We start from the raw sequence: 27,864 nt of genomic DNA, 5'->3' as shown, positions 1-27,864 counted from the left end.
TGATTCATGTATATGCATGTCTCTTACCTGATTGCTCAATAAATGTTGACCTGTCCCTCTTTTTTCCTGCTTGTCCTCCTTGTCCTGCTATTGAATTAATGGTAGTCCAGTGAGATATGGACATAAATATAGATATATGTTACTGAATATATTAAGATGAATGAAGTAGTCATGAATAAAACAGCAATGTTAATTAAGTTAAGCTGTTGGGATTCACAGTGATCCTTCTAGGATTTGATTGTGACTTACAATGGTTAGCTGAGGAGCATACTATCTAAGAACACAGGACCTAGGTGAGACAGCAGATCTGGGTTTGAACCATAACTCTAGAAATTACTGTCTTGTAAGTTAGTACCCTCCCTTAAACCCAATTTTCTCATCTGAAAATTGGAAGTGATAATATTTAATAAGATACCATGTATAAAGGATAGTATTTGATAGGACACTATGGATAAAGAGCCTAGGACAATGCTAAATGTATAACCAGCACTCAATAAATGCTAGCTATTACAACTATTGTAAAGAGCTGAATTTATATGTAATAATATATTAATTTTACAATACAAATAATTACCCTAAAACAAGCATGTTATTAACCTTATCTTCATTTTAAAATCATATCTTTATGAGCAGAAACGCAGGGGCAAGAAGGAAGGAAGTTTTATTGTATTAATTCATTTCACTCCTACTATATTTCTGCTCTGCCTTAAACATCAGATAGCTGGAGTTTAGGGGTATTCCTGAAAAAAAATCTGAAGGTTAATGTGTATCATCTACATGCTCCAGAGCATAAGCATATTGCCGGCTGGTCAGATCAAGGTGAAACACAGTGGAATAAACCTATAATGGCCACACCTCTATTTTAAGGCTACCTGGGGTGGGGGCTACTGAAGCATAGCTATTTTAACAAATAGGAGTAGGAGTGATTAATTACTTTTTACTGTCATTCAACAACTTGTCACCCAGGGAGTAACCTCATTTCTCCAATTCCCATAAATTTAATAGAGGTCACATAGTGGCCTACTTGGCTGAAAAGCATTGCTCCTGAAACCCTGATGGTACTTTTAAGTCTGCTGATGTGTGAACATAATTCTCTGCATCTCTTAGCCCCACACACTCTGTCTCTCCCAGGGAGACACTTTAGTAGATCTATGTGGCACCATGTGGAAAGTTACAAGTGATGAGTTCTCTGATTCATTCCTCTTTCATGTAACAAGAAGATAGAAAATTTAAAATCAATGGGTGTTCTATAGTGTAGAGCTTCTTTCCACTCTGTTAAAGAACTATAAAAAGGTATTTATTGAAATTTAAAACTATTAGTTATGAGACCCTTGCAATGGACATCTAGTTTGGCATCTCGAAAGAAATCTTAAAGATCTCATTTAAAAATTTGCAGGTTAAGTTAGTGGTTAGTTCTTGTGCCTAATTCTCAGCCCTTAGATGCACTAACCCAGATGAAGAGATTTCTAAAAAGCAAAATAACTGCAAAGATGTGCCAGACACCAGGTGGAATTAAAAAAAAAAACAACAACAACAAAAGGAAGAACATCATAAAAAGTAGATTATTATCTACATCTATTGCATGCCCAACTCAGAGACACAGAGCCTTTTGTAACTAGAATGCTAGCAGTCCTCAACTTCGTTCAAGGACTTATTCAGGGCATTCTCGGTGCTATTTCATCTCCTAAATCCATTATTAGCCCTCTCCTTATATATGCATAAATGTTAATCCCTTTAACATTTGGGAAATGGAAATTGACAGCAGTGATTTATTTGATCTTGCGATATGAAGTTGATGAGAAGTGGTGAAAGAGCAGTAAACTCTGGGGGTTAAATTTTGTTTTGTTTTGTTTTCCCTTCCAATTCTCCTGGCAAAGACAGTTTTATGTGTGAGTTCTAACAGTACCAAAGTGAACTACAAAGACAACAAAGAAGAAACCACCAACCAATCTCAAGCAAACATTTGACTTGGATCAGTCTCTTATAAAAAGATAGGCTTTTGGAAAGATTCTACATGGTAAGAAAGAAAGGGAAATATTAAACTAAGGTGAAATCCAGAAAACAAATTTTCCAAAAGAAAATCCTTAGGAGTTGTAGTGAGAGAGTCTCCCCAATGTCTAACAGAGGTATTAGGTACTTTTTTTTTTTTTTTTTAAGTGACTTGAGGGGCACCTGAGTGGTTTGGTCGGTTAAGTGTCTGCTTTGGACTCAGGACATGATCTAAGGTCCTGGGATCGTGGCCCATATCAGACTCCCTGCTCAGTGGGGAGTCTGCTCCCTCTCTTCCTCTGTCTCTCTCTCCACTCATGCTCTTTCTTTCTCTCTGTCTCTCTCAAATAAATAAATAAAATATTTTTAAAAAAGTGGATAGAATAATTTAGGACCATGAGCCTGACATAAAGGAAAGAGAACTTTCTATTAAAAAAATCAGTTCTAGCCTCTACTACTAACTAGGGCAAATCATTACACCTCTTTTAGCATAGGTTTTAATACCTGTCAAGTGGAGCAAATTATTTTATCTATTTCATGGAGATACTAAGAAGTTAAATGTAATTATATATTTAAAAATGTTTTAGAAATTATCAAAGTTCATTAGTAATGGAATCTTTAATAGATTTCATTTTTTTAGAGATTGTCCACATTTCTGATTTGATTTTGTAAATTATTCTTTACTTATTGCTTCTGGTTTAAAATTCACTTTGCAATTTAATCTCTAGTTCTTTATAATTTTATATCCTCTAATTCCCTAATCTTACTTTTTCAAAATAACCAAAAAATACTACCTCTTCAAATTATCTTTCATATTTTGTTAGAGAGACTATCAAGATTCAGTGTTGGGCTTTCCACCTTCTCTATCTTTGGCTCCATTCCTTCTAGATAAGCTTTATTCTCAGACATTTGTCCCAGGTAGCAAAAAAAGGATTCCTCAACATTGGGCTCGTGCAATTAAAAGATCTGTATCTTGAAAAGCACTATGACATGGGGTAGATGCAGTTCTCTGGAGTGGTTAAAATGTGTAGAATGGGGAAAGAAATGCAGAATATGCCAAAACACCAGGCTTCCTTGACGGGGCACATAGAAATCAACAAGAAAAATAGTTAGAACATGGAAGACAAATAATAAAGGATCTGGGCAGAGAATCCATCAATAATGCAATAATAAATGACCAACAAATAGGCAAAAAAGGTTTATTCTTACAAGTAACTACGGAAAGTAGGAGGTAAAGTTGCAAAGAGTACTAATAAGCAATCTTAGCTAGCTGCTGGAAAGAGATGGAAATAAAAGCTATGATTTTTTTTTCCTCAGGGAAACACAGAAGCATACAACAAACATACACATAGATAAAACTAAAATAAATGAGTTATGCATTTAAATATGTTAGTGAAAGAACTTCAGAAGAGAAAAAAAAAAAAAAAAACCCTAAAGAAAGGAAGAGAGAAAAAATAACCAAGATAAAAACCAAAATTGATGAATTAGAAATTAGAATAGGGGAATTAACAAATTATTCTAGGAGTTTGTTGTTTTCAGAAAAAAACAATAGTCAAACCTCTGGCAATACTAGTTAAGAAATAAAATAAAACTACAAAGTATTGAGAGTAAGAAAAGGAATGACATAACTAATAACACAGCATTTAAAATGTTCCAAGAATATGATGTTCTTCACTGTAATGACAGACTTTAAAACCTGAGTGAAACTAAAAATTTTGTAAGACTATTAAAATTAGCAGGATTGATGCAAAACATTGAAAACCTGAACAGCACAATAATCATATAAGAAAAAAAAAAGTGAAAGGAACTCAGTTCAAAATTTTTTTCAACTATTTATTTCAAAATGTTCTACAGTATTGAAAAAGATTGGAATCTTTCCAGTTTGTTTTACAAAGCTGGCATAAACCTGATACCAAAACGTGATAAACAAAACTCAAAATAAATTACATATTTGGAAAAAAGTCAAATTATATATTTACTAAATGAAAATAAGTCAGTAACAATTAGAACAACACAATTTAAAAATGAATAAAATTTATGAACAAACAGTATAGACTCACACGGCCAATAAACGTTAAGAGGTTGAGCAAATAATCAAGGTAAGGTTAAGGTGCTATTTTTGCCCATCTCATTCACACAGAATAAATAGATTAAAACATTGCTAATACCTAGTGTGGGTGAGGGTAAAGAGAAACAAGAATTTAAATATTTTGTTAGTTAAAGTGTAAAACTTTTCCCTAGGAGCATTTTCATAATGTCTGTTCTAAAATGAGTTTTTTGGATTGCGATGTATACTCCTGACTCAGCAATTCCAGTATGTAAGGAAACCTTATGACATACAGAATGTAACAGTTAGGAAATAACCAAATGTGTGGGCAAAGATGTATATACAAGGCTGTTCAATGTACATTATTTATGACACTGAGAACTTTCAATGTCACTAGGGATATTTCTCACTGGAGAAAACATTAAATGGGGATCTAGTAAAATTATCCCACCATCTAAAAAAATGGTATACATCTGTATTTATTTTGTCCATTATATATTTAAAGAAACAATCTAAACAGCTTACCTAGTAGTATAGGTAATAAATAATATAATTTGTGTAAATTGAAGGGTAAAGATATGATACATGATAGATAGATAGAAGATAGATAAATAGATATATGAGTAGTTATATCCACACCAATATCCAATAGTAATCATTGTTTAAATAATAGAACTGTTTTTATGACTTCTAAATTTCTAACAATTTAATAGAATTCTTTTCCTTATCTGTGGTGCACAACCAGTTCTGTTTCATTTCGTTTATCTCCCAATCATTTATGGATTGATACTTCATTAAATACAGTAAAAATGAATTACTAGGAAAAAATGAAGTAAAAATAAGACAAAAATACAAAACCTAATTTTCTTATTATGGGATTCAACAGATATAATAGTTCTCTGCTAAGCTGTTATAAAGTTTTCTGAATATTGACTCTGTTTCTTTCCTATTTCATCATAAATCAGTAGTTCATAGAATGACATTTTGTGGCACTAGTGTAGTGATTAAAGACACAGACTTTATGACCAGACATCAAGGTAAAAATCCCAGTTGTTAACTCTACAGAGTGATCTGTAAACTACAGAGTAATCTGCCGGAGGAGATTACTTCACCTCTCTGAACTTCAGTTTCCTCATCTGTGAAATGAGTTCTGTGAACTGAATGTTTGTGTCCACCCCTCCTCACAAATTCATAATGTTGACGCCTAATCCTCAATGTCATGGTATTAGGAGGTGAGAATTTGAAGGGCGATTAGGTTATAAAGAACAGCCCTCATGAATGGGATTAGTGTCCTTATAAAAGAAACACCAGTGAGCTCTCTGGCTGTCTGTCTTTCTGTCATGTGAGGTGACCCTGAGAAGTCAGCAGTCTACAATTTGTAAGAGGAACTCACCAGAACGCAACCATATTGGCACCCTGATCTTGAACTTCCCAGTCTTAAGAACTATGAGAGATAACTGTTTCATTTTTTAAGCCATCCAGTCTATGGTATTTTGTTATAGCATCCTGAACGAACACAATGGGCATGAAAATAGTGCTTCATATTGTGATTATTAAATGGCATAATAGATGGAGAACACTTAGAACATTGTAACTAAGCACTATTTAAATGCTTGTATTTGTTATCACTAGTATTGCTTTTATAAAAAGAAGTAGAGTTTAATGGCAAAAAAAGCCAATGATATTGCAATCAATCTTGAGATTCTCCTAGAATGTGGAAGTGAAAAAAAATCAGAAAACCTAAAGAATAAAGATATAAGATGCAAATTAAGAATTACTTTCTTAAGAAAGAAAACACAGCAGTTAGAATAAGATCAATAATCAAATATGTAACTGAAGAAAAGTTTTATAAGTTAGAAAAAAACCCTGAGTATGGAAACACAATGAACGTCCCTCTTACCAGGTAAAATAGATGAGAATACAACATATCTGAATTCAGGATAGCAATATTTTTTTAAATAATTTTGAATTACAAGAAGCTAGAAAAAAACTACAGGCTTGAGAAAAAGGAAGAAATTTCAGTACAGCAAGTTTTTAAAAATTATGTTCCGTTTCATTTTTTAAAAAGTGCTGTTTTTTCTTCTTTACCTGGTAAATATAAGAATATAAATGGAGAACTATGTATTTGCAGAGAAATGATTATGTGTCAAGAAATGTATGCTCACCCATGTTAATTTGCATGTGTAATGTTAACGAAAAAACATTCGCAGCTATGCACTAGGTCAGAAAAGTTACCATTCACATGACCCCTCTTGAATTCCTTGGAAGTCGGGCACTAACAAACTGAAAGATGATTAAGAAAAAAAATAAATAATGAAATCATCCGAAAGAACTTGCCAACTTCCCTCTATTATTCCCTCTATCACTAAACACAACCCTTATTTCATGACAAATGTCCTCAAACAAGAGACAACAATGATGAGAAAGTAGAGGGATCGATGCATCCTTTCACAATGGCTTCTGAATAAAACTTCAGAGCAAACCTCAGTATTGAGTTACTATTCCTCATTATAGGAATCAGTCCATAATTTGACACAGAAAAAACCTTATGGAAAAAGTCCCTCAGATAATTTATCTTCTCATCCAAAACCCCAGTTAAACATGATCACAGCTGTTCTAAAAAAAAAGGCAGGGAAGGAAAAAATGAGAGACACTTACATACTAACATGGTAATTTTTTAATTAAACTTTACTTGAGATAAATATAGAGATAAATATAGATTTGAGATTAAATATAGATTTATATGAAGTTGCAAGATATAATGCAGAGATCCCATGTATTCTTTATGCCATTTCTTCGAATAGTGAGGTCTTGCAAAATATAGTACAGTATTGTTACCAGAATATTAGAATTGATACAATCTACCAATCTTAAGCTTTCTCCAGTTTTACTTGTACTCATATGTGTGTTGTGTGTGTATTTAGTTCTGTGCAGTTTTAAGATCTGTAGATGAATGTAGTCACCCAAGATATAGGGCAGTTCTGTCATTACAAGGATTCCTTCCTATTGGCCTTTATAACCACAACACCCATCCCATCACTAACCACTAATCTCTCACAATTACTAATCTGTTCTCTTTTCATAATTTTGTCATATAATAATGCAGTATGTAAATTTGGGGGGTTGGCTTTTTTTGCTCAAAATAATTCTCTAGAGATTTATTTAAGTTGTGTGTATCACTCTGTTTTTTCTTCAAATTACCAAGTAGTATCCATTCATCTATCATTGCAGTATCTCATAGTATGGGTGTACCACAGTTTAATCATCCACCCACAGAAGGACATCTAGATTGCTTCCAGTTTGGGGCTGTTATGAATTAAGTTCTATAAACATTCATGAATGAATTTCTGTGTGAACATTCATTTTTCTAGGATAAGTGGCCAGAAGTGTAATTGTTGAGCTGTACAGTAGTTGCGTGTTTAATTTGTTAAGAAACTACCATATTGTTTTCTCCAGTGGCTGTACCATTTTACATTCCTGTCATCAATGTGTGAATGATATCATTTCTCGGCTTTCTCAGCTTTTGGTATCATTTTTATTTTAGCCATTCTGTAGTCATAATTTACAGTTCTAATTTGCATTTCTCTGACTAATGATGGTAAACAATAAGCTGTTAAAGATCTTTTTTATGTGTTTGTTTGCTTCTGTATGTCCTTTGTGGTGTAATGTCTGTTCTTGTCTTTTGCCCACTTTCAAATTGGATTGTTTATTTATTGTTTTTTCTTTTCTACTGATGAGTTTCAATTCCATTATGGTCAGAAGATATATATTCTGAATGATTTCAGTGTTTTCAGTTTGTTGAGATTTGTTTTATGCTCCACAATATAGTCTTTATAGGTGATTTGTACATGGGTGCTTGGGAAAAATATGCATTCTGCTGTAGTTAGGAAGAGTATTTTATATATATATATATATATATATATATATATATAAAATTAAGTATATATATATATGTCATTTAACATTCTTTTGGTTGATTATGTTGTTCAGATCTTCTGTGTCTTTGGTGATTTTCTTTCTAGTATTTTTACTTTTGTTTAGAGGGGGACATTGAAACACCCAACTGGAATGGTTATCTGAATAGATTTTAATACAGTTTAGTTTTTTAATTGGTAACATATAAAAAGAAGCAAAGCATATAAAAAGATGCAAAAATTATATACAATATATAATTTATTATGGTATAAAAACATGAAAATTATAGAAATTTTCAAAAACAAATTTTTCACTGTGTATCTTTTTTATTATTAAGGTACAGTTGACATACAATATTATATTAGTTTAGGTGATATAATGATTTCAGGTGATGATCTGGTATTTTTATCATAAAATGTTCACCACAGTAAGTCTAGTTAATATCCATCACCAGACATAGTAAAAAAATTTTTTCTTGTGATGACTTTTCAAATTTAATTTCTTCACAAATTTCATATATGCAATACAGTATTACTAACTATTTTCACTGTGGTGTCCATTATACCACCATGACTTATTTATTTTATAACTGGAACTTTGTACCTTTTGATTCCCTTTACCCATTCCCCACTCCCTGCTCCTGCCTCTAAAAATGTAGTGATCCAAAGGAACACATGCACCCGAATGTTTATAAAAGCAATGTCCACAATAGCCAAACTATGGAAAGAACCTAGATGTCCATCAACAGATGAATGGATAAAGAAGATGTGGTATATATATTCAATGGAATACTATGCAACCATCAAAAGAAAGGAAATCTTGCCATTTGCAATGATGTTGATGGAACTAGAGGGTATTATGCTGAGCGAAATAAGTCAATCAGAAAGACAATTATCATATGATCTCCCTGATATGAGGAATTTGAGAGGCAGAGTGGGTGGTTTGGGGGGTAGGGAAGGATAAAATGAAACAAGATGGGATCGGGAGGGAGATAAACCATAAGAGACTCTTAATCTCACAAAACAAGTTGAGGGTTGCTGGGGGTTGGTGGTGGTAGGGATAAGGTGGTTAGGTTATGGACATTGGGGAGGGTATGTGCTTGGTGAGTGCTGTGAAATGTGTAAGCCTGATGATTCAGACTTGTACCCTGGGGCAAATGCATTATTTGCTAATAAAAATAATTAATAAAAAAAAAGATTGATCATTTTCATTCTTTTCCTGGCCTTCAATCTTGTAGAAGTAGAGAATACTTCAGTTGTTAGAAGATCAGGCATTTATTCTTCACTTTCTCTCAGTGTTTGTGGAAAAAGCCTTTAATATTATTAAGTCTAAAGGTCTGCTTCCTCCTGCCATGTAAGATCTGAATGTCCTCGTGGAGGTTATTCCTTGACTACTTTCTGAATGGCCTACCTATTCATCCCACCAAAAGTTTGCCTGAGAAAGGAGGCTTATCTGCTCCATCACATCAGAGAGGAATATAAGAAGAAATGACAAAATACGCACACAAGGTGTGCCTTGTTTACATCCTGATTTGTGTAAGATTTTATGTAAATTCAGGAGGTTTGGCTATTTGAGACTTGAAAAAAGTATTGGTTTCATTTTGAAGATCAAGTTTATCAAGAAGGTCTAGAATTTTAATGACAATATACCAACAAATAAAACTACACAATTTTTATTTTATTTTGTACTGATTTGGGTTTTATAAAGAGCTAATGCCATTCACAAATCTTTTTTTCTGAATAATTGTCTATTTAGGTGGGACCTATAGGATGAGATTGATAGAAGAGGGGAGATTCTGATGCTGTCCCAAGCTGCTGCCATGTTCAAACTACAGTGCCTTTTTTTTTTTTTTTTACAGAATTTATTTTGTTTATTTGACAGCAAGAGAGCAGGAGCTTAGGGGAGGAGCAGAGGGAGAAAAAGGGAGAAGCAGGATTCCCACTAAGCAGGAAGCCAGATGCAGGCTTGATCCCAGGACCCTAGGATCATGACCTAAGCTGAGATAGATGCTTAACTGACTGAACCACCCAGGTGCCCCTTCACAGTGCTTTCTTAAATTATATTTCAAGATCCTTTTACAACGTCCTTGACATTTGTGAGGGTCAGACTCAGGAATAGTTACTAAATCAGTGTTAAATGTTTTGTCTCTTTTATTATCAATTAATCAGGTAATTTTATAAAATATCCAAACTTAACATTGACTAAGGTCATCCACAAATAGTCTTTCCTTTTTTTCCTCAAAATAATTGAGAAAAGAGTTTTATAATATATACTCTGGGAATCCTTTTAAGAACATGAATAAAATTTGACTATTTTCTAAAACATAATTTGAGAGGAAAGACCCTTATGTTTGATTATGTATATATAGTTGTTACAAGAAAAGGGTAATAGCTTATATGCCTAAAGAGCTCTTAAATTAATAAGAGATTAGCATGTCAATGGAAATAGACAAGGAATAAAAAACAGGTATTTACACAAAGCTAAACCTAACCAAAATTCAATTTTAAAAGATCTATCTAATGCAAATTAAAGTGTAAAGGCAGTACTTTTGTCTGGCAATTAGTTTTAGATTCAATAAACATTTATTGATCAAATAAATGAGGCAACATTTTTCACCTATGAAATTGAAAAAGACTTTTAAATGATATGAATTCTCACAATTGACAGGATATCCAAGCAAAAGATAATATTATCAGGTAACTACCAATTCAAACTATGATATTAAACATCTAGATTCCAGATTTTATTTTATCTTACTGCGTTTGGATAAAATACATTTTAGAACAGAATATAGCCATTCTCAAATGCATTTTGCTTTAAAAAATAATTGGCAATAATGTTAATGTGAATGGCAAGCCAATCTCAATTTAATCTATAAAAGAAAAATTAGTTTAAACTAAATAATTTAAATAATGTTTAGAAAAAAATTAAACGGTGTTTAGAAGACCAAAAAAATGTATATTAAAGTATATATAAATAGGTATGAATTCCAAATATTATTGTCCCCAGTGAGAAAATTTTCTCCAATATATGTCAGATGGAGATAGAAAAGAGCAAAAAAGTAGGTATTCTAAATAAGGTCATTTAACAGAAAGCAGAGTTTCATCTTCCCATCAGCCTTAATTCCAAAGAACAGTAGAAAACGCTGAGGGAAAAAAAAGTGCTGATGTACCCTTGTCATATTATTGAGACTTCTAAATGTTTGGGGTTCTCCTAAAAAATTAATTATTTTCTTCATCTACAGTTTATCTATGGTGCCCAGAAACCACTGACTTCCTGGAATTTTTATTAAGAATTCTACATTCTTGCCATATTTTTCAGATACCGTGGCCTCTGCCAATAAATTCTAATAAATTTTCACTTCTATTCTTTCAATAACATCTTAGAGAATATGATTCAGAATCAAATTAATCACCGATCATGTTAATGGTTCCTAGGAGTTTATTTCCGATACCCCTTATTATATTAAATCAAACTTGATAGTGTGCTAGATCATTGCTCAGCTGGGTTTTCATAAAAGCACTGGTATTTAATATGATTTATACCTGGTTTTCTGTTAATATCTTTGCTTATTGTATGCTTTATTTTTAAAACAGACATTCTTAGCAAATGGCACCCCCTTAAAAAATATCATGCTTTTAAAATATTTTATAGGAACCATTTTACTGTAAAATGTGTTACTTATTTTATATGATAGTCCAATAACAGTGAACAGCAACAATTTATTTAATTTACAATCAAAATATTAATATTTAACTTGTAGTTTGGAAAAAGTATGCATACATGTACATGTTTTGCTAATATAAAAGCTAAATTACTTGGAAAAATTATTAGGAAATTTAAGGTTTGTTTTTTTTTTTAAGCTTTGCAGCAAAGGGGCAGCTCTGGGAAAACCATTTGAAGCATCTGCTGAAGATATAGCAAGCGTGGCAAGTTTCATCGAGACAAAGCTTGTTACTTGCTATCTACGTATGAGGAAACCTGACCTTGCCCTGAATCATGCACACAGGTAAAATGAAGTATTAGTAACTGCAAGTAAATACTGTTCATGCAAGCAGAGGGCACTATGTGAGCTTGTACAATCAACTTCCATTTCATTTAAATTTAAAGGAAAACAAAAAAAAATTTCTTTACTACTTGATTTATGTTAAGCTAGACAATCAGGGAGCACAAAGGCCATCTCAAAACCTAATGGAAGGAACAGACACATAAACAGCTACTCATAATGCAGGGTAAAATAAAAAGGCAGAGAACTGAAGTAGCAAATTATTACAGCAAGAGAGGAGAGAGTGAATAAGGTAAGTAAGGGATGAGAAGGATTTCCAAAAATGCACAAAATATGAAGAATAGCAGAAGGAAATTTGGACTGTCAACCATAAGCAGAGACTTAATGTTCATGGCTTATTTGGTAATAGGATAGCTGATTCAAAGGATGCTATGCAAGGGTAGGTGTGAAAGTTGTCCAAAGGTGCAAGACACTTATTGTCCTTAAGGATTTCTTTTTCATATTTCTATCCGTCTTCAGAAGTCTGTATCATTATGTTATCTTGTGGCTTCCTAGAATCCCCAAGCTTACCCAGGCCTCTTTTTCTTCCATAAACATATACCTCTCATATGTCCTGTTTCCTAAAGACCTTGCTCTTACCATGGATAATATTCAGCTTAATCTACAGCAAAAATAAACTGATTATGTGATGCCTTTCAAGTAAGTTTTCCTTAGAATTATAATGCCTCCTCCCCTTTCTGCCTAACTTTGAACAATTTACCTAGAACTTTTGGTTTTGTCTATTCTCTGATCTGAGACATCCTGTACTTCTTTTGGATACAAATAAGAAACTAATATCAGCATGAAAACATAATGTTTGCCTTGTTAATAACAGCTATCAGTTATACTAAGACCCATCCTGTGAATGGGAGATCTGCAAACATGACAAACAGCATTTACAGCTCCACATCCACGAGGATGTAAAAGATCTACCCAAGATTCTTCACATTCATAAGGAGACCTTGAGTTTGTAGGTTTAAGCTTTCCATTAAGGATACACAAACAAAATCACTTTGAAATTCATAAGATAACCTTCTTGAAAGAAGTTTTCCTCCTCTTTGTTTTTATTATATGATCACTATACAGTACATCATTAGTTTTTGATGTAGTGTTCCATGATTCATGGTTTGCATATAACACCCAGTGCTCCATGCAATACGTGCCCTCCTTAATACCCATCACCATGGTCACCCATCCCCCCAAACCCCTCCCCTCTAAAACCCTCAGTTTCTTTTCTGGAGTCCATAGTCTGTCATGGTTCATATCCTCCTCTGATTCTCCCCCACTTCATTTTCCCCTTCTTTTCTCTAATGTCCTCCATGCTATTCCTTATGTTCCACAAGTAAGTGAGACCATATGATAACTGTCATTCTCTGCCTGGCCTATTTCACTTAGCATCATCTCCTCCAGTTCCATCCATGTTGATGCAAATGTTAGGTATTCATCCTTTCTGATGGCTGAGGGTCTCTCTCTTCACAGATCACCTGATACTTGATGTGGGAAACCCAAAAGACTCCACCCCCAAATTACTAGAACTCATACAGCAATTCAGTAATGTAGTAGGTTACAAAATGAATGCATAGAAATCAGTTGCTTTCCTATACACTAACAATGTAACTGTAGAAGGAGAAATTAAGGAATCAGTTATATTTACAATAGCACCAAAAACCATTAGGTACCTTGGAATAAACCTAACAAAAGAGGTAAATGATCTATACTCAAGGAACTACAGAACACTCATGAAAGAAATTGAAGAAGACACAAAAAGATGGAAAAGCATTCCATGCTCGTGGATTGGAAGAATAAACCTTGTTAAAATGTCTATGCTGCCCAGAGCAATCTATACCTTTAATGCCATCCCGATCAAAATTCCACTGGCATTTTTCAAAGTGCTGGAACAAACAATCCCAAAATTTGTATGGAACCAGAAAAGACCCCAATCACCAAGGAAATGTTGAAAGAGAAATAGCTGGGGGAATCACGTCCTGATTTCAAGCTATATTACAAAGCTGTAATTACCAAGACAGCATGGTACTGGCACAAAAACAGACATACAGATCAATGGATCAGAATAGAGAGCTCAGATATGGACCCCCAACTCTATGGTCAACTAATCTTCAACAAATTAGGAAAAAATATCCAGTGGAAAAAAGACAGTCTCTTTAATAAATGGTGCCAGGAAACTTGGACAGTTAATATACAGAAGAATGAAATTCAACAGTTCTCTTACACCATACACAAAGATAAAATTTAAACGGATGAAAGACCTTAATGTGAGACAGGAATCCATCAAGCAGTAACCTCTTTGACATGGGCCAGAGCAATTTCTTTCAAGACATGCCTCCAAAGGCAAGGAAAACAAAAGTGAAAATGAACTTTAGGGACTTCATCAAGATAAAAGCTTCTGCAAAACAAAGGAAACAGTCAACAAAACAAAAGTCAAACCACAGAGAAGATATTTGCAAATGACATTACAGATAATGGGCTGGGCATCCATGATCTATAAAGAACTTCTCAAACTCAACACCCAAAAAACAAATAATCAAGTCAAAAAATGGGCAGAAGACATGAACAGACACTTCTCCAAAGAAGACATACAAATGGCTAACAGACCACGTGAAAAAATGTTCAACATCATTAGCCATTGGGGAAATTCAAATCAAAAATTTTCCTGCTAAGTAAACTACAGAACCTAAAGGCAGAGTCTCTTTCACACACACACACACACACACACACACACACACACACAGAAAAAAAAAAATCATCCCTATACTTTTTGGAAACATTTAATGTGGATATAGTTTTGGAATATCTGGGCTACTTGCATGACTTGTGATCACAAAGGGAAAAATATTTGAAATTGGAACTGACCCAGAAAATGTATAGGCATATGTAAAAAATAATAAGTTGAGATGCACTGAAAGTAATTATTTATCACCTTCTCCATGATTTTTGCTGTACATAAAAAGGGTCACTAACATGGCCTACATATTAAGGAAAATATCTCCTGGATATCAGAATGGTTTGATGAATTTTTAAATCATATTTAATAATAAAAATATTCCAAATGAAATGGTCATGTCAAAACTTAATTCAGTGTTATAAAAATAAGTAATGAACATTAGTAAAAAATTTCACTGCAATCCAAATATAAGAAACAATAAAATGCTACAGGTCAATAGGTTCATGATTTAGATTTAGCAACTTTTGTTTCAAAACTAAGAGCACTTTTTCAATATTTGAAAACTGCTGAGAGGAGGACATATAATGGTGAATAGTAAAATGATCTTAAATACTACACTTGGATTAAGTTTCATCTTTTTCCATTGTAAAATAACTTTTGCTTCTGTTTCTAAGTTGAACATTAAGTAAGAAATGCAAATCAATAGAGGTTAAACAGTCAATTCATACAATTAATAATGCACCAAGTGAAATAAATCATTTTCTTGGGCTTGTCATCCTGCAGAACTGTGGAAGTCAGTGCATAGGATTCTAATATTAAAGTGTTTTCAAAGATCTTGGATTTTAAAACAGAGTCTGATATATAATCAATAAATATATTTCTCAAAATAAATTAATCAGAATTCTCAATCTATAAATAGCTTACAACCATTAGTTATACAGCAAATGCAGAATTTTGCTTTTGTATTATTACCACTTTGTGATGGTTGCTACTAATCATGAATCAAAATTAAAATATTCCCTTTTTGCATTTATTTGCATTTGCTAAGCATTCTTTCTTTAATTTTATGTAAATGTGAGGTCTGCTGCATATCTTTAGGAGATTTGTTAGCACAAAAATTAGCTTAAAAATCATCTGTAGTTTTGCTTCTGATAAAAATAAGTGCATATTGTTATGTCATGTACAAGACTACAAGAACCATAACTTTATGGTTCTAAGTTCAACAAAGATACATTTTGAAATTAATCAGATGTGTATTGTTATTAAAATATGATAAATGAGATAAAGGCTCAAGAAACACTTATTAACAATTGTTTTTCCCAATAACATGTCCAAAGTGACTGATATGCATATCATGCTTTGTTTTGCCTTTTTTTTTTTTTTTTTTTACTTCAACCAAAAGCTATGCCTAGATTCACCAAACACATCAACTCTTGCTTACCTCATCAGACTACTGCCATTGTTTATCAGGAAATGTTTTTTTTTTTTTAAGATTTTATTTATATATTTGACAAGTAGAGATTACAAGTAGGCAGAGAGGCAGGCAGAGAGAGAGAGGTGGAAGCAGTCTCCCTGCTGAGCAGAGAGCCCAATGCGGGGCTTGATCCCAGGACCCTAGGATCATGACCTGAGCTGAAGGCAGAGGCTTAACCCCCTGAGCCACCCAGGCACCCCAATCAGGAAGTATTTTGAATATTCCTAAGATTGATTTCTAATTACTGCTATCTTATCAAGAATAGAAATCGTGCTATGACTCTTTTTCTATCTTGTATTTATATTTTGATATATGTAATTGTAAAGATTTTAATAGTGTATATAACTTTTTTTTGCATGTTTCTCATCTGTAGATTCTTGTTTTTCTTGCAGCATTTTGATGCCACAAAGTAGAAGGCAAAATAACAAATATGTAGAAAAGATCCTATTTTCAAAATTGTTTTGTAATGGTGGCATCTTCATTCTTTCATTCATTCAACAAATATTTATTGAATGCCTACCTAAACCCTATGCTGTGCAGTGGAGAAGCATTTGTAAACAGGAAATATATTTATACACATTAGGAGAAATGTCAAGTGTAAAAAAACAAATATAAATAAATACATGAGAAAAAAGAATGTGATAAATGCTATGAAGGAAATAAATATAATTTCATGTTGCAGAGGCAATATAGTATATTGAATCAGAGCAGAGTCTGGAATCTATCTAAGCTTAAAATCTGACTCCTGGGGTGCCTGGGTGGCTCAGTGGGTTAAAGCCTCTGCCTTCGGCTCAGGTCATGATCCCAGGGTCCTGGGATCGAGCCCCGCATCGGGCTCTCTGCTCGGTGGGGAGCCTGCTTCCTCCAATCTCTCTCTCTGCCTACTTGTGATTTCTGTCTGTCAAATAGATAAGTAAAAATCTTTAAAAAAAAAAAAAATCTGACTCCCCCACTCATTAGTTAGCCTGAGTTTAATTCTCTTTAATATTGGGTTATAATTATAGTACCTACTTCACAAATACTATTTCACAAGGTTTTGTGAAAATTAAATCTAAACCCATGAATTTTTAATTCCACCTATGACAGAGTTACTGGCATTGGACCTATATTTTTACTGTAAACAAATAAAACTGGACAAAATATATGAGGTAACTCTTTTCAGGAATTGGACAGTAGTCATGGCAGGACCATGATCGTCTAGAGAAGGGAAATACACATGGTGTGCCCCACAATTTTATCAGTTTTTGCTAGGAAAATAATTTCCTACCATAATTCAGGGAGATAGATATCAAGTTAAACTGCAAACTCACTGACCTGAGGAGGCAGAGATTAAAATACTACGCTGAAAATAAGCTGTAATTTATAGGGTAAGTGGCCACAAAAAAAGGTAGCTGTGTGAGGGGATGGGGCCAGAAATCTACATGAGGATTTATTATAGATTCTTAACCAATGTGAGGAGTGAGACTCCATGTAGCAGAGATTGCGTGCTGCAGGCATAATAGCTAAATGAAAATATGAGAGACCCTGCAGTGATGGGATGTGTTGGAGTGACAGTGTGAAAAGACCTCACTGAGTACCTCAGGCATTCGGTTGAGACCTCAGAAAGACTGCTTTAAGAGTAAGGACCATGACCTCTAGAAAGGGCCACACATTAGTATTAAGCCAAAATAGATCTGCCCTAACGAAGACTAGAGCCAAGCATGACAGGAACAAGAGTATAAAGAGTATACACTATTTAATTGCTTGGTGGGGAAAACAAACAACAACAAAATCAACAAGTTTACAGGGATGATGTCATAATCCCGATTCCTTACAAAGTTTCAACTGAAATGTCTGGCATAAAATTAAAAATTAATACACATGCAGAGAAATAGGTATGTAAGACTCATAATTAAGAAAATATACAAGTCATAGAAACAGACTCCAAGGTGCCCCATATATTGGAATTGGTAGAGAAAGATTTTCAAGAAGCCATTCCCTATTTTTGGTCCAAGGCCCTTGAGATAAAGATTATAATAATGACTGAAGAGATGAGACTCTCAACAGAAAAATAGAAACTAAGTACCAAATGGAGATTTTAGCATACATTAATAAAATACCTGACATTTTGAAATGTACTGATTGACCTTAGCATTAGTTTGGATACTGCTAAAGACTGAAGATGAATTTACAGAAATTACCTGGTATGAAGAGTGGAAAGAAGAGAGATTTTTAAAAATTAACCATTGCTTCTGTGACCTGTTCTCAGGGACAGTAGCAGGAAATCTAGCATACATGTAATTGAAGTCTCAAAAGGAAAAGAAAGAATAGGACATCAAAATATTTACTGAAAATCTTCCAAATTTGATTAAAAAATGGGGATATCCAGTCAGCCCAAACTAAGGTAAAAATAAAAAGAACTACATCTAGGAACATCATAATCAAACTCTTGAAAACCCAACATGGAGAGAAATATTAAGGGCAGTCAAAGGAAAACAACACATTATATAAAAGGGAACAATGATATAAGTAGCAGGTGACTTTTAATCAGAAATAAAGGAGGTTGACGTGCCCAAGTAGAACAGTTGATTTTTACATGTCTGCCGTCAGCTCAGGTCATAATCCCAGGGTCCTGGAATCAAACCCTGGTTGGTCTCTCTGTTCATTGGGGAGCCTGCTTCTCATTTCCCTCTGGCCCTCCCCTTGCTTATGTTCTCTCTCTCTATCTCCATCTCTCTCTCAAATAAATAAATGAAATCTTTAAAAAAAGAAACATAATGGAGGCCAAAATACAGTGGGATAACTTTAAACTGATGAAAGATAAATTATAAAAAGATTACATATTTTGATGTGAATTATTGGACGACAATACCATAAGTCCTGTGGGAGAGAGCACAAATGGAATTTTACTACTAATATTTTTGCGTGAGATAGTACAATATTAACTCTAAATAGTCTGTGTTAAATTAAGGATGCACATTATAATTCCTAGAGTAAACCTTAAAAGATAGAAAAGTACAGCTAGAAAGCCAGTAGTGAACTTAAAATTATATACTAAAGATATACTTAACTAAAAATAAGTCAGGAAGGTGAAAGAGAATAACAAAAAATGAATGAAACAGTGGAAGATAATTGCAAGATGTTAGAGTTGAACCAAATTATAGTTACATTAAATGTACATTGACTAAACATTCCAATTAAAAGGGAGATATTGCCAATCTGGATTAAATACCAACATTCAAATATATGTTATTTACAAAAAGATATAGATAGAGAATAAAAGGGAGAAAAATGATGTACTATATAGTAAACATAAAAACTTGTTTTTGTGTCAGGCTTGGGTATGTTAATATCAGACAAGGCAGAACATAAGGAGTATTACCAGAGATAAAAAATAAAACTCAATAAAATTCTGAAAATGTGAAATCTGATAGGATTTGTTCGCTAACCACAGTGGAATATGGTTAACAGAATTAAATTAGAAATGATTAATAGTCAGCTGTCTAGAAAATCTCTCCAAATGCTTGGAAATTAAACATTTAAATGACCCATGGGTCAAAATTTAAGAAAATAAAATAACCAAAAAAAAAAAAAAAGAAAGAAAAGAAACAAAAAACACCAAAGGCATGATTTGAATCTCTGCCTTATCACTTACTAGCTTTGACTTCCACGAGAAATTTAACTTCTCTTTCCATCAGTTTTCTCATCTTTATAGCACGTAAACTGCTTAAAGTCCTCCCTGAACATAAAATATATCAGATTTGTATTTTATCTCAATTCTACCATGAATAACAAATGCAGATTATTTTCCATGGTATTTATTAATACCAATAAACTCTGCATATGCATAGATGAGACTGTTACTTTTAAGATACCTTTTTGAACCCATCAGAAACTCAGTAGACAATTTTGAAACGCCTATGAAAATACAACTTTTAAGGTGTCATATCCACAACTTTGAGAATAATTAAAATGTTCAGTGGTGATATAAGCTTAAAGCATTACCGATACTTGGAGACAGAGGAAGATCATGGAGTGGGAGGACCCTAGGCTTGTCTCCTCACATGAACACAACTAGATAATTACCAATCATCCTAAATACCCAAGAAATTGACCTGAAGACTGACAGAACAAACTCTACAACTAAAGGAAGAAAAGCAGTCACATCAAAGAAGGTAGGATGTGCAGAGACATTGTTTAAGGGAGAAACAAATCATGGGTGCTGTGGTGGTGGAGGGGGACATGATCACAGAGAAGGGCAAAAGCGAAAGGAGTACACAGGAACACAGTAGTAGAATGTTTCCCCAAATCCATGGTTTAGAAAATGAAAGGGACCAAATTTCATAAGCTGTTACAACCAGTGGGGATTAAAGCCTGGAGTTTGAAGGTCAGCAGGTTTGACTGGGATACAGCCTGGAGAGAAGCAGGCAAATAACCCAAGGACAGACAACATGGGAATTAGCAATCTGTAGAATGCCTGGAGCATAGAGAAAGGGGTGGGAGGGGGCAGTAGATTTTCTACTCTTCTTGGAGCAAGTCCCTGAGAGGCAGAATTCCAGAAACACCTTTCTGGGAACAAAGGAGCTGGCTGTCACTATTTTCTCACCCCCCCCCCCCCACCTCCCAGCATTAACACAGAGCTGACATTCATTGCCCAACTTGCTTACACCAATCCCTCCAACACTCCTCCTTACTCTGGCCATTCTGCCATTCTCATTCAAGCTTCCCTCAATCCCAATGCAGCAGGACCCTCCCCAGGAAGACCAACACAGACCACCCACGTCACGTGACCAGAGAGTTCTACAAGACCTCAGTTCTGATGGAGGTGGTATCAAGTCCATTTCAGAAGCAAACCAGAGCACACTTAGTTAAAATTCATCACATTCAAGCCAAGGACCAAACCCTGCCCACAAAAGGCAGGGAGAACCTCTGCAGATGACTATCTTAAAGGATAAAGCAGCCAAAACACAACAAAAGAGCACATGCAGCACACACTGAAGCACCAGGCCCTGGGCACAGCATAATGCCCTTCTTTCATATGGCTATTGTTTTCAAAAGCAGGACACATAGCTGGCTCTTCTAACACAGAGAAGAAAGCAGAAACTTAGACAAAATTCCAAGATGGAGGAATTCATCCCAAATGAAGGAATAAGGCCATAGCCAGAGATCTAAGCAAAAGACATATGAGTAAATGCCTGATTGAGAATTTAAAGCAATAATTATAAAGATACTCACTGGGTTTGAGAGAAAAAATAGAAGACATCAATGAGACCCTTACTACAGAGATTTTAAAAAAAGTTAAAAAAGAATCAGAGATGAAGAATGCAATAAATGAGATTGGAAACAGGCTTGATGCAATGTACAGCAGGCTAGAAGAAGCAGGGGAATGAGTTAGTGACCTAGAAGACAAAATAATGGAAAATAATGAAGCTGAACAAAAAAAAAAATTATGCAACACTAGAATAGATTTAGGGAACTCAGTGATTCCATCAAACATAATAACGTTTGTATTATAGGAATCCCAGAAGAAGAGAGAAAAGAGAGAAGAAAATTTATTTCAAGAAATAATAGCAGAAAACTTCCTTAATCTGGGGAAGGAAACAAACATCCCGGCCCAGGAAGCACAAAGAACTCCCACCAAAATCAATAAAAGCAAGCCAACACCAAGACATATTGTAATTAAATTTGCAAAGTATAGTGATAAAGGAAATACCTTAAAAGCAGCAAGACAAAAGAAGTCCTTAACTTAGAAGGCAAAACTGATAAGGCTAGCTGGATATTTCTCAACAGAAATTTGACAAGCCAGAAGAGAGTGCCATGATATATTCAAAATAATGAATGGGAAAAACCTGCAGCCAAGAATACTCTATCCAGCAAAGCTATCATTCAGAATAGAGGAGAGAAAGAGTTTCTTAGACAAGCAAAAATTAAAGGAGTTCGTGACCACTAAACCAGCCCTGCCTCTTTGAGTACAACGGAAAGATCAAAAGTGATGGGGACAAGAAGGGATTAGAGAAATCTCCAGAAACAATGACAAAAAAGTAATGAGATGGCTCTAAATACATATTTATCAACAATTACTTTGAATGTAAATAGACTAAATGATTTGATCAAAAGACATTGGTGTCAGAATGGATTAAAAAAATAAGACCCATCTATATGCTGCCTACAAGAGACTCATGTAAGATATAAAGACACCTGTAGATTGAAAGTGAGGGGATGGAGAATTATTTATCACACAAATAGATGTCAAAAGAAAACCAAAGTAGTAATACTTATATCAAACAAACTAGACTTTAAAACAAAGAATGTAACAACAGACAAACAAGAGCACTATATCATAATAAAGGAGATAATCTAACAGGAAGCTATAACAATTATAAATATTTATGCACCCAACATAGAAGCACCCAAATAAATGAGCAATTTAAAAAAATAAACTGATTGATTATAATAATACAATAGCAGAAGAATTTAACATTACATTAATGGACAGATCATCTAAACAGAAAATAAACAAGGAAATTGGCTTTGAATGACACACTGAACCAGATGGACATAACAGATATGTTTAGAACATTCCATCCTAAAACAGCAGTATATACATTCTTTTTTTTTATTTTATTTTTTTCAGTGTTCCAGCATACATTCTTTTTGAATGTACATGGGATATTCTCAAGGACAGGTCATATATTAGGTGACAAATCAGGCCTCGACAATTACAAAAAGATTGAAATCATACCATGCACCTTTTCTGACCACAATACTATGAAACTAAAAGCCAACCACAAGAAAAAATTTTGAAAGACCACAAAAACATGGAAGTTAAATAACATGCCACCAAACAATGAATGGGTCAACCAGGAAATCAAAGAAGAAATTTAAAAATAAATACATGGAAACAAATAAAAATGAAACACAACAGTCCAAACAAAACCTTTGGGAGGCAGCAAAAGTGGTCCTAAGGGGGATGTATATGGCAATACAAGCCTACCTTAAGAAGCAAGAAGACTCTCAAATAAACAACCTAACCTTATGCCTAAAGGACAAAAAAGAAGCCTAGGGCCAACAGAAGAAAGGAAATGATAAAGATTAGAGCAGAAATAAATGATACAAAAACTAAAAAATAAAGCAAAAACAATAGAACACATCAGCAATACCAGGAGCTGGTTCTTTGAAAAATTCAATAATATTGATAAATCTCTAGCTAGACTTATCAAAAAGAAAAGAAAAAAGACCCAGATAAATAAAATCACAAAAGAGAGGGGAGAAATAACAACCAACACCACAGAAATACAAATAATTATAAAAGAATATTATGAAAACATATATGTCAACAAATTGGACAACCTAGGATAAATATAATATATTTATCTATATATAATATAGATAATATAAACTACCAAAACCGAAACAGGAAGAAATAGAAAAACTGAACAGACCAATAATCAGAAAAGAAATTGAATCAGTAACCAAAAAACTCCCAACAAACAAAAACAGGGCCAGATGGCTTCACAGGCAAATTCTATCAAAGGTCTAAAGAAGAGTTAACATCTATTCTTCTCAAACTATTCCAAAAAATAGGAAAGGAAAGAGAACCTCCAAATTTATTCTATGAGGTCAGCATTACCTTGATATCAAAATCAGATAAAGACTCCAGTAAAAAAGAGAACTTATATCCCTGATGAACATAGATGCAAAAATTCTCAGTAAAGTATTAGCAAATCAAATCCAACATCTCAATAAAATATTAGCAAATCAATTAAAAGAATGATTCACCATAATCAAGTGGGATTTATTCCTGTGTTGTAAGGGTGGCCCAATATTTGCAAATCAATCAACATGCTACACCACATTAATAAAAGAAAGGTTAAAAACAATATGATCATTTTAATAGATGCAGGAAAAGCAATTGACAAATCACAACATCCATTCATGATAAAAACTCTCAGCAAAGCAGGGATTGAGGGAACATACCTCAACATTGAATAAAGGCCAAATATGAAAAACCCACAGCTAATATCATCCTCAGTGGGGAAAACGTGGGAGATTTTCCTCTATGGTCAGGACAAGACAGGATGTGTACTCTCGCCACTGTTATTTAACATAGTACTGAAAGTCCTAGTCACAGCAATCAGACAACAAAGAGAAATAAAAGGCATCCAAATCTGCAAGGAAGAAGTAAAAGTTTCATTAGTTGCAGAAGACATAATACTGTATACAGAAAACCTGAAAGACTCCACCAAAAATCTGCTAGAAGTAATAAATAAATTCAGTTGTCACAGAATACAAAATCAGCATGCAGAAATCTGTTGCATTTCTATTCACCAATAATGAAGCAGCAGACAGAGAAATGAAAAAAAAAAATCCATTTATAATTGCACCAAAAATAGTAAGATACCTAGGAATAAACCCAACCAAAGAGGTGAAAGACTTGTACTCTGAAAACTATAAAACACTGATGAAAGAAATTGAAGATGAAATAGAAATAGAAATAGAAAGACATTCTTTGCTCGTGGATTGGAAGAACAAATAGTGTTAAAATGTCTATACTACCCAAAGCAATCTACACATTTAATGCAATACTTATCAAAATATCAACAGATTGAACTAGAACTAGAACTTCACAGAACTAAATCAAACAATCCTAAGGTTTGTATGAAACCACAAAAGACCCCAAATACCCAACACAAACTTGGAAGGAAGGAAAAAAAAAAAAAAGCAAAGCTACAGGCATCACAATTCTGGACTTCAAATTATGTTACAATATAATACAATATGTATTATATTGATATAGTAATATATCCAATTATATTACTATTCAAATTATATTCAAAGCTATAGTGATCAAAACACTATGGTACTTGCTCAAAAAGAGATACATAGAACAATGGAACAGAATGGAAAATGCAGACATGAACTCAAAACTATCTGGTCAATTCATTTTCAACAAAACAGGAAAGAATATGCAGTGGAAAACTGTCTCTTCAACAAATGGTGTTGGGAAAACTAGACAACAACATGTAAAAGAATGAAACTGGACCACTTTCTTACACCATATGCAAAAATAAATTCAGAATGGATTAAAGACCTAAATATGAGACCTGAAACCATAGAAATCTTAGAGGAGAACATGGGCAGTAACCTCTTTGCAGTTGGCCATAACAACTTCTTTCTAGGTATATCTCCTGATGCAAAGGAAACAAAAGCAAAAATAAACTATTGGGACTTTGTCAAGATTAAAAAAAAAAAGCAACAAAAAATGACAACAAAAAACCTTCTTCACAGCAAAGGAAACAGTAAAACTAAAAGGCGATCTGTGGAGTGGGAGAAGATATTTGCAAATGACATATCCAATAAAGGGTTAGTATCTAAAATATATAAATGACTTATAAAACTCAACACCAAAAAAATGAATAATTCATTTAAAAATGAGCAGAAGACATAAATAAATAGACATTTTTCCAAAGAAGACATCCAGATGGCCAACAGACACATGGAAAGCTGCTCAACATCACTCACCATCAGGGAAATGACAATGAGATATCACCTCACACCTGTCAGAATGGCTAAAATCAACAACCTAAGAAATAACAGGTGTTGAGGATGTGGAGGAAAAGGAGCCTTCTTGTACTGATGGTGGGAATGCAAACTGGTGCAACCACCATGAAAAATAGAATGGAGCTTCCTCAAAAAATTAAAAATAGAACTATCCTATGATTCAGTAATCATACTACTAGGTATTTACAGAAAGAGAACAAAAATAATAATTCAAGGGGATACATGCACCCCAATATTTATAGCAGCATTATCTACAATAGCCAAATTGTGAAAACAGCCGAAGTGTCCATCAACTGATGAAAGGATAAAGAAGAGCTTGTATGTATATACACACACACACACACACATATATATACATATTGTGCACAATATGTGTAGGTGTATATATATGTACACAACATGTACATATATATACACACACACCCCAAGGTTGTATATACAATAAAATATTACCCATAAAAATGAATGAAATCTTGCCATTTGCAACAATGTGGATGGAGCTAAAAAGTATAATGCTGAAAGAAGTCAGTCAGAAAAAGACAAATACCACATGATTTCACTCATACATGGAATTTAAGAAACAAGATAAACAAAGGGGAAAAAGAGAGAGGCAAACCATCAATTTGTTCTCAGAGGTGTTCCCAGGGTTATCAGAGGATAGTTGAATGGGGGGATGGGTTAAATAGGTGATGGGGATTAAGGGGTGCATTTTTTGTGATAAGCACCAGGTGTTAGAAGGATGTGTTCAATCACTGTACTGTACACTTGAAACTGATACCATGTTGTATAACTGGAATTTAAATAAAAACTTTTTTAAAAAAGCTTTACAGATATTCAATTTTAAATGAACATATTCATAGTAGAAGAAACAAATTTTGCAAATTTCTTGCAGATTTCATGAAATGAGATATTTTAAATATAGCACTTTCTTCTTTACCATAACTGAACTTTCAAAATTTGGCCAAGAGTGACATCAGCAAGATAGCAGAATTGAAGTTTCCCAGTTTATATCCCCTTTCAACAACAATAATTTATCAGCCATCCACAGAGAGAAGTGCCTTTGCGGGAGCTTTGGCATCTAGGTAGGAGATTGTGTACCCTGGTGGAGCACAAGACCAAGAAGGCTGTCTTGATAATCCTTTCAACAAGGTCCACAACAAAGAGGGTGACTCATCTATAGTGGTTTCGGCTACAGACTTGGAAAATGCTCTGACCCCTAATCCTGCCCATGGCACACCAAGGGTCTTAGGAGAAGTCATGCCTGCCTGTGCCTCAGGTAATAGACCCAGTGAAGTGACTTGAACCCAGCTTCAGTCCCTCTTAATCACAGTCCACAAGCAGTCCCACCATCCAAGGGTCTGGTGAAAGACAAGACCACCCATGCCTCCAGAGCCAAAATAATAGACCTCAGTCCAGTCTATGAATTCTGTAGCAGCCCTGGGACTTATTTCTGGCCCCTGCCACCAAAACTCTAGAGCCAGCCTACCTGCACAAAAAGCCACTTAGTGACCCAGTAGGAGCCCTTCCAGAGACCTGGAGGAGCAAGATCTATCCATATACCTGGTAACAGGCACTGTCTGCAGATCCACCTGCAGATCCTGAAGTGGACCCTTGTCCCAGCTTCAACTGTACCAAGCAAGGTCTTAGAGGCAGGTACCAGACATAATCCAACCCCATCTAGGTCCCTGGAAAAGGCCCACCAACTGCAGATCCCAGTATGGATACAGCAACAGCCAGGTGACCTGGCTCCAACTTATGTCAACTGCAATTCCAGAGGTAGTCCCATCAGCCTGGAAAACCTATAGGAGCCAACACTGGAGCACGTAAATATTGAAAGCAATGTTAACAGAACTGAAGGAAGGAATAGACAGAAATACAATAATAACAAGGGACTTTGATAGCCCTCTCTCAATAAATGGATAAATTATCCAGACAGAAAATCAATAAGGAAAAGCAGACTTGAACAGACCAATGGACCTAACAAATATATGCAGGGGTTGTCTGGCTGTACCCCAGGTAAGGCAGAGGGAAGGGTAACTAAATTAAAAAATCTATGTATATATATAGAATATTCCATCCAATAGTACCAGAATGCACATCCTTTTTAAGCCCATGTGGAACATTCTCCAGGATCATAAATAGAGTCACAAAGTAAGTCTTAACAGATTTTG

The 27,864-nt window shown here is 34.2% G+C and overlaps 1 protein-coding gene across 1 annotated transcript in view; it reads left to right on the top strand.

Moving 5' to 3' along the window:
• Nucleotides 1–27,864, top strand: part of SPATA16 (spermatogenesis associated 16) — a 245,971-nt gene that overhangs the window by 68,270 nt on the left and 149,837 nt on the right. Inside the window, exon 4 of the mRNA XM_047730665.1 lies at nt 11,815–11,960. Within this exon, the coding sequence (XP_047586621.1) occupies nt 11,815–11,960 (146 nt within the window). The remainder of the gene's footprint in view (nt 1–11,814; nt 11,961–27,864) is intronic.

Source organism: Lutra lutra, chromosome 1 (assembly GCF_902655055.1).
Source record: "Lutra lutra chromosome 1, mLutLut1.2, whole genome shotgun sequence".
Taxonomy (NCBI): domain Eukaryota; kingdom Metazoa; phylum Chordata; class Mammalia; order Carnivora; family Mustelidae; genus Lutra; species Lutra lutra.
The sequence above is the reverse complement of the archived record's forward strand: the minus strand, read 5'-3'. Positions and strand labels throughout refer to the sequence as shown.